This window comes from Crocuta crocuta, unplaced genomic scaffold (genome assembly GCF_008692635.1).
Source record: "Crocuta crocuta isolate KB4526 unplaced genomic scaffold, BGI_CrCroc_1.0 scaffold48, whole genome shotgun sequence".
Classification (NCBI taxonomy): domain Eukaryota; kingdom Metazoa; phylum Chordata; class Mammalia; order Carnivora; family Hyaenidae; genus Crocuta; species Crocuta crocuta.
The window spans coordinates 788,639-797,843 of record NW_027533089.1 but is presented as its reverse complement, the minus strand read 5'-3'; the positions used below and the strand labels follow the sequence as shown (position 1 = coordinate 797,843).

Here is a 9,205-nt window from a genome sequence, read left to right as displayed (position 1 = left end):
CACACACACACACACACACACACACACACACACACACACACGCCCGGTGTTCTCAGTCTTCTAGATTCATCACCTCTGCTTTCTCTTATATCCCTAAAAGTAAAAGAGCCTGTTTCTCACTTTGTTCCACACAAAGAACTTTATCAAGGTTCATTTTATACCCTTTCTCTATATTTCAGCTCTTAAAGAGATACTTCCATTAGTTAGAATCTGAAGAAACCAGAAGATGTGTTCCAAGGGCAATCTAGGGACTATTCCTCAAACAAAAGCTCTGTACAGCTGCCCTTGTGTTCAAGGTAATATTTTTCCTCTTTTCAAAGACACTGGAAAGTGGTGAAGGGCATTTCAGCAGGCTCTGTGCCTGACAGATCTTTTTTCCTGCTACCTCTTCTCCCATTACTGTCCCGCCTACATCCATCTNCGGCACTGTCCCTCCTCCCCCAGACCATTTTTTTCTTACCTCCTCTGACCTCACTAGCCTGGAAGAGGAAAGTCAGTGCGAGGGTTGTTACGGTGAAATTCCAGAGCCACCGTTTCGTTTTCCACCTAGAGGACCACCGCTCCATCTCCGAGCCCCGCACTCAATCGTGAACTCGACCCACGAAATTGCAATTGCAGACCAGCTTCGTCCCTTCCAAGGTATCGTCGGGNNNNCCCCGAGCGAAACTGACAAGCCGGTTGAGGGTCAGACCCAATCACATGCCTCTCGGGCGGCCCCGAGCCCGCCCCCCTCGCCTCCAGCCGGAGAATCGGGACTCTGGGCAAGCCCAGCCCACCAACCACCCCCCATCTCCCCTCTTCTCCCCTCCCTCCTCTCCTCCCCAAATCCCCGAGAAGAAACGGGAGGGAGTTACGCGGGACGCGTGCTTGGCTCCTGCACTTTGGGAATGAAAGGAATTGCAGGAGAGCCCCGGAGCCCACAGAGTTTTCAAGGAGCTTCTGTATTCAATAAAAACAGCTACTTGTCTACTTGCAGCCGTCTGTTAGCCTCTCATTCGTCGGCGGGGGAGGGGAGGAGCCCAGCGTCTGATTTGCCACACCGCTGGAGTTCTGGGCTGGCAGCCGTAACCTTATCCTTGTGCAAAAATCTGCTTCTTATAGCAGACATGGAACCAGAGGACACATTGCTCTGCCCGCTCCGGAAAGTATTTTTGTTTATTTATTTTTTAATTTTTAAACTGAGAGATAGAAGGGATGAAGGTGAGATGGAGGGACCCAGGAGGTCAAAACCCTTGCTCTTATAAGGAAACTGTCCTTGGAGATCTGAAACGGACAAGGTTCTCTCTTAAATGTTGAAATTCTGCACTAGCTTTATTCAGAGTCTCGTTTCTTAAAGAGCTGAACTGTACTCTGAAACAGCAGGAGAAAGAGATGTATGGGAGCTGACACTGAGGGGGTGAGTAATTTCATTTTCCAGCTGATTCTGACCTGATCCCGGATGAGGGGGCAAAAGGGAGGAGAAAAGACCAGGAAAGCGACTAGTAGAGATCTCCAAGCATTTAGGCCCACAGCTCCTGTAAAAGGCCTCTGGAGCTGACAGTATGGTCACTTCACAGTGAAAATAATAAGGGGCAGGTTTCTAAATTCCTTCCACTTACCCTTCCTTAAAGTAATCCACTTAAATCTGGAATATAGATTCCCTGCTCATTTTTTTCCAAGTTTAAATTATTCCCTCCTGTTGGCTCCTTTTTGTTTCTTAATATTTCCTGAGATGTCTCTGTCAAAAATTTTCTGGAACAGAGCCCAACTAGGTAGCCAGCATACATTCGGCACTCAATAGATGGGGTGAGTGAACAAATACATTTTTCTATTCACCAAGACCGGGAGATTTGACCAAGACCTTTGCTGAGTATTTAAGACATTTGGTGCTTAAGGATTCTCAACTAAGTTTATGAGGTGCATATGTCCACCAATCTCTAGGAATCTAGTTTTCTCTTATCAAAATATAGCTCATGATCCCTCATATTAATCAGACATTCTATTGATGTGGTTTAAAAGTTGAAAGGAAGGTTTTCAGAGACTAGATGGAGGCCCAAAATGGAATTGTTTAACATTTATGAGGCATATAAAATAAGGCAACTAAAAAGTACCCTCAACATGATTGTCACCCTCCGTGACAAAGAACCATTCCTATATCAGAAGTTAACCTGTTAGGTAACAAGTAAAAATAAAACCCCCACTTTATATTAGTAATTCTCTTGGCAGATTGTTTGAGATGACTTATATTAGCTGCAGAGAAATATCACCAACTAGCTTTTCAGATTCCAACCTCAAATTGTTAATTTCATAAAATGATTATCATACTGTGTTTAAACATGGAAAGATGGAAAGTACAATTACTAATTAAGAACCTTATGATGGAAATATAGGTCAATTTACCATGCTAATTATCCCTCATTTTCTCAAAATGGAATCTGTGTGTATTTTCAGTTTCCAAACTTTATGAAACATGATTTTTCTATTCAATACTTTGTATATTTCTGAGCTTATTTTATAGGTCTTCTCCTAGATGTGAAAGAGCAAAATAGATACAAAGTTTAGAAACACATATTTGTGAGGCTGCTGGAATCCTAAATCAACTTAATAGCCAGAGATAGATAGTTACAGTGCTTGCAGCAACATGTAGGAATGGTATTCTAAATTGTTTCTCAATAGCTCCCCTGGTTTACTGAGAATTCCAGGCCTGATACTGTTCTAGACGGTGAGAAATGATGCAGTCAGTCTAGTAAGCCCCACCTTCTGGTCACATCTCAGGCCTTCTCACTGGAGTGAAAGGGTCCTTTCAGGCAAAGTGTCTTGGGTAAATAGAGTTATTACTACCTTATGCTTTCTGTACTCTGTGGTCTAAATTCCTCTGGCCAAGGCCCAGCTAGGCATAGCCTGGGTCTGAATTAATACCTCTGGAAGGAAATATAGTACATTCATGGTAAGGAGTAGGTAATTATGTCTAACTCCTCTAGTCTGTAGATAGCTGCCAGACCTAGAGCCTCCCAGGAGCCAGCTCATAGATTTACAAGAGATAAATTCGGCAAAAGGAAGACTAACACTAACAAAGGGAACAGAGGGAAGCTGGGAGACACATATCTTACCACCTGCAATTTCTCAAAGGATAACTTCCTAGGGCATCATTTCCTAGGTCACCTTTCAGCCAGTCCTTGCTGATTATATGTAGATTCAGAATGTAACAGAATGCAACAGTTTTCCTGACCTAGGTCTTTAATTTGGAGCACAGTTAGCTGTATGACATTTCCTATCTTGTCACATTAAAAAGCAATGTTTGGAGATATTGATTCAGCTTTATAAAATTCGTTATGATTGTAAGCCTTTCAGAAACAGGATGGAAAGAGTTTAGAAAAAAAAATAGTCTTGGGGCACTTGGGTGGCTCATCCATTAAGCATCTGATGCTTGGTTTCACCTCAGGTCATCATGATCTCACAAAATTGAGATCCTTGAGATCGAGCCTGGTGTCAGTCTCAGCTGACAGCATGGAGCCTGCTTGGGATTCTCTCTCCTCCTTTCCCTCTGCCTCTCCCCCACATGCATACACACACACTCTCTCACTCTCTCTCAAAATAAATAAACCTAAAAAATTAGTCACTTCTTTTGTAGCAATATTTTAGGTTGATTGTCCATGTTGGCTTCTCAGAGAAACTAGGATAATAATTTGATAACTAAGAGGTCAGATTAGGGGAATCTAAAAGTTCTAAACAATCTTCAGAGTTCATAGAGCTTTAGTAAACAATGTGACAAGCTCATAGGTCTCCCTTAATATCTTCACAAATATCTAGGAATCCAGAGATACAGATTGAGAACCAATGTTTTAAATACGGAGTCCTCAGCAACCAAATTAGGACTGACGAAACCTTGTCCAGAGCTGGATGCCCATAATACAAATAGTAATAAAGTATTGGAGGTAGAAAGACCTACCTATAGGTAGTATATAATAAATATATGTAATAGTAAGTAGTATATAGTAAGACCTAAATAATTACAGGGAGAATTAGGGCAAATAAGAAATAGATTAAGTAGAAAAGATGCATCATCTTTTAAATCATTTGGCAATTCCTCTTTTCTCATACTTATTTTTTAACCTTCCTATTTTTGTTACATACAGCATAGATAAGGAAGTATGTAATAAATATAATAGATAAAACATACATATATATATGCCTAGTATATGTATATACATTTTCTCCAAACATTTTACTATTACTAAAACCATTGCATCAAATTTGACTTATTGAATGAGAAATTATTATGGGGGTGGGAAACTCTTGCACACATCAGAAATACTTAAGATGTTTAAAAGAAAATTGCTGTTGAATATAATCCCTCTCTTACTGTGCCTAATGGTTTGTCTTTCTTGCCCTTTTTTGAACTTAGGTCAATTATTTTAAGAAAGAAATGACTAAGCAGTTTGACATTTATTTTACAGTTTTTCTAATACATGAGCAGCTAAAAATTAGGTTCTGTTTAAAAATGGTGTTAGTCTCTCTTACCTCACAGATGAGCCATTATACTGCAGAAAGTGGGGGTAGGGAGAGGACAGGAAAGTTTATTTCCATAGTCCATCCTAACTCACAAGTACCACATAGTGATGACTGGGTATTTTTTGGCACCTTTCCTGTGAAACAACTTACAGAACTTCATAGAAATCCAAATTTAGCCCAATTTCCATGATAAAACAGAATCTGCAGATGAAAAGTTTGGTCTGTTGGAGTGGAGAAGGAGCCAGCTCAGAAATGACAGACCCATCCTGTTTAAAACAACCTAAAGAAAACAAAATATAATGAGCCCACAACAAGCAAAGAAAACGGCCTTATACATTCATGTGCATCTCTTTTAAAAATATCTTTTAGTTAGCTATACTCATTATCATAGTTCTTTTTCATAATTGTCCAAAGTAGAAAAAAGGAATGAGAAAAGAATGATTCAGGGTAAAAACTTGGATATTTTTTGAACCTTTGCCAAGATATTTTTATTCTCTGTATCTTTTTTCTCCTTATTTCTCTAATTTTTAATGTTTTATTTATTTTTGGGAGAGAGAGAGATAGAGACAGCATGAGCAGGGAAGGGTCAGAGAGAGAGAGAGAAGGAGACACAGAATCTGAAGACAGGCTCCAGGCTCTGAGCTAGCTGTCAGCACAGAGCCCGATGCGGGGCTTGAACCCAAGAACCGTGAGATCATGACCTGAGCTGAAGTCGGACGCTTAACCGACTGAACCACCCAGACGCCCCTCTTTTTTCTTCTTAATAGAATAGATTTGGCATTTGCTAAGCTCCTGTGTGTCAGCAAAAAGATAACATGACTTTTTACAAAGTAGTACAGAACAACATCAACATCTCTTTCAGTAGAAGGAGAAGATGGATTTTAAACATTTTCATGAACCATGTGTCGTGGCCAAAGTAAGTACCACACCGATAATATATGCTGATGACGTTTCACTGTATGTGGCACCCCAACTATCATTTGAATAGTAATCATCTCAATTCATACTATCTATTTCTAATAAAATAAGGTTGCTGAAGGTAAGGATTTTAGCTTCTCTAAAAGGATTATTTCCTGGGGCACCTGGGTGGCTCAGTAGGTTGAGCCTTCAACTCTTGATTTCACTCTTCATGGGATCGAGCCCCACCTTGGGCTTCTCACAGAAGGGGCCTGCTTAGAATTCTCTCTCTCTCTCCTCTCTCTCTCTCTCTCTCAAAATAAACATTTATTTTAAAAAATAGTTTATTTCCTCTTAATAATTTGCCATACAGTTTTTTAACACTTATTATTTCATAATATAAATAATAAAAGGAGCAAAGATGATCAAATATCTTTGCACTTTCTAAAATAAGTAGACTACTTTTTTCCACCTCTACCCTGTCTTCACAGAGTGCTACCCACTGGCATTTGTCAGTATTCTTGACTTAAAATGATTATTATTTCCAGACAGCCATATGTAATCTGTTTTGTGCCTCTACCATTTGTACCAATTCATTTCATTTTGGAACCAAATGCATGTGCTTTGGAAAATGAAGACTCACATAAAACAGATTTCTGAATTACATACAATATTTCTCTTATTTTTATATGACAGTCTTATACATTCTCTTAATATAACAACAAATGCCAAATACAAGATTTAAGGCTGTTGAATACGGTTAAATATCGAAATAGATCTGATTTTTAAAACATCTGTGATGAGTAACTCCAACTTAATTTGTTTTGCAGATTCTTAGCGTTTAATAACCCTCCCAATATTACATTTTCTTCCAGTACTAGTATGGTCAAATTATTGCACATTCAAATGCTGGACAAACAATAGATCCTATTTCAAAAGTTTTCAGTGTAATCTATAAAGACTGGAAAATCACATATGGATTTATTTCTTTTAATAGTTTATTTATTTTTGAGACAGAGAGAGACAGAGCATGAGCAAGGGAGGGGCAGAGAGAGAGGGAGACACAGAATCTGAAGCAGGCTCCAGGCTCTGAGATGTCAGCACAGAGCCCAACATGGGGCTCAAACCCACGAACCGTGAGATCATGACCTGAGCCGAAGTCGGTTGCTCAACCGACTGAGCCACCCCGTCGCCCCGCACTTATGAAATTAAATGGTTGCAAAACAAGTAATATTTTATGTGAAGGCATGCTTTTAAAAGCAAAACACTTTTGTCACTGTAATAACTTTTTAATTTAAAGTTCTTATTTTGTTGTTGTTGGTCTTCATATCGTCTTCATGAAGTAGGAATGTGGCAATTTTAATAATTTCATTTTAAGGATGAGGTTAGGCATACTCAAAGTTCAAACTAGGAACACAGCAACAGAATGTGTGAAAAACATTTTATTTCATACCTCTGCTCTCATTATTACTTATTTCCTTAGAAATAATGCATTTTTAGAATATACATAATTTTGTATTTTATAGTAGGCACATTATTTTTCTCATAGATTAACTATTAACGTGAATAAAATTTCCAGTACTACAAATCTTTTATTTTTTATTTTTTAATTTATTTTTAGGAGAGAGAGAGAGACAGCATGAGCAGGGGAGGGTCAGAGAGAGAGGGAGATACAGACTCAGAAATTGGCTCCAGGCTCTGAGCTGGCAGTCGGCACAGAGCCCGACGCGGGGCTCGAACCCACGAACCGCGAGATCATGACCTGAGCGAAAAGTCGGACGCTCAACCGACTAAGCCACCCAGGAGCCCCTACAAATCTTAAAATAAGGAAAGTTGATGTTACTGACCTTATTTATAGCATTAAAAAAATCTATAAATCTAATTAAAGACATATATTTGACTACATTTCTAAGAAATTAAAAAAAAACCTGTTCTTAAAGATAAATGAAGATAAGTTCTGTTTATACCAATGCAAACTTTCAAGTTTCACTCTCTTCTGGGATTTTTTAACTCATTTTATAACTTTATATACTTCTGCAGACAGGAAACACTACTGACATTAACCTTAATTCATTTTATACTTTCCAAGAAGAGAAAGGAAAAAAGGCATGCAATATGTTAAACAGAAGAAATATCATAATTACATCAATATTTTGTAATTGCATGGAACATCTTGAAAGTTTTAAGTATTATTTACTAACTTCTAGTCCAAAATTTTAAAAATTTGAGGCAGAAGATATATCAAGTCTTAGGTAAATATTTTCTTCTAGACTACACAAGATCCTATAAAGGTCCCATCAAGCTTAGATCTCCTCTTAATTTCTACCATTTCATGCTAATAAGAATCCTGTAGCGTTTGTGTCTAAGCTCCCATGAACTTTGATATTGACAGCCATATTCCTGTAGTCACCATTGTCTTCTCTTGCTATTTCTACCCAATAATTCTATTCTAAATAATTCTAAAGCAGTATATTTCAGTAAATTGATAAATGGGTAAGAATCAAACAAGGAAAACTACCAACAAATGCATATAAGGATTTCAAATCATTGCTGACAGATAAGTTTTTTTAACTCATATGTAAACATACTCATATTGTAATGCAAATGCAGACTAGCAAAAATAGTGCCATTATTCTCAAAAGTATGTCATATATATGGATAATGATTTCATAAATACTTGAATGGGATATTGGCCTAAATCCTAGAACTTTACATTAGGGTAAAGAAAGAAAAATCTGTTAATGAGCCAATTAATTATGAAGTCATGTATCCTACTTTGGGAACAAATTTTTGTTACTTATAGAAAGTGATTTTTTTTTTCAAAATCTACATTCTTTCATACTGTTTTATTTATTTTTTTTAAATATTTTTATTTATTTCTAGGAGAGAGAGAGAGAGAGAGAGAGAGCGAGTGAGCAGGGGAGGGTCAGAGAGAGAGGGAGATACAGACTCTGAAATAGGCTCCAGGCTCTGAGCTGGCAGTCAGCACAGAGCCCGACGCGGGGCTCGAACCCACAAACCGCGAGATCATGACCCAAGCGAAAGTCGGACGTTTAACCAACTAAGCCACCCAGGCGCCCCTCATACTGTTTTAAATGGATCTTTATTGGGGTGCCTGGGTCGCTCAGTCAGTTGAGCGTCAGACTTCAGCTCGGGTCATGATCTCAGTGGGTTCGAGCCCCGTGTCACGTTCTGTGCTGACAGCACAGAGCCTGGAACCTGCTTCGGATTCTGTGTCTCCCTCTCTCTCTCTGCCCCTCCCCCACTAGCACTCTTCTTAAAAATGAATAACGTTAAAAAATTTTTAAATGGATCTTTATTTGAGATTATCACTTACATAAAATTTAATCATGTAATGATCAGAATTGTTTTAAGTACACACATAAATATACACAAACACACACACAGAAACAAACACATACACATACCTTGGTAGCTCAGATAAATAATGAAATATAAACAGTATCCAGAGATTTTGTGATGGATATTATAGTGTTCTGAACAAATACGTACTGGCTTATTTAGTCTCTGACTATAGACCAAGAATGATACTTCTTACTGTTCATTCAAAACCTGGCTCAGTCTCCACCATCCTTGTCTTTAGCAATATTTCTGGGGACTATTCACAAAGAATGGCTATCCAGGCTATTATTCTCATAGCTTGTGGACATCTTTGAGTCCATTTAAATTCCAAATCTATTACTATTTTCCTGAAACTTGTATTTCCAGAAAATTTTGTTCCTCAGAATTTTTGGGCCTAGGACAGGGATAAAAGCTTGAGTACTTTTGCAAGAAAAGCAATCAGCATGTGAGAAAA

General features: G+C 38.3%; 1 protein-coding gene across 1 annotated transcript in view; it reads right to left on the bottom strand.

Moving 5' to 3' along the window:
* Positions 1–572, bottom strand: part of COL11A1 (collagen type XI alpha 1 chain) — a 210,683-nt gene extending 210,111 nt beyond the window's left edge. The window contains exon 1 of the mRNA XM_077746071.1: positions 461–572. Coding sequence (XP_077602197.1) covers positions 461–566 — 106 coding nt within the window. The 5' untranslated portion in view covers positions 567–572. The remainder of the gene's footprint in view (positions 1–460) is intronic.
* Between the last annotated feature and the right edge of the window lie 8,633 nt (positions 573–9,205).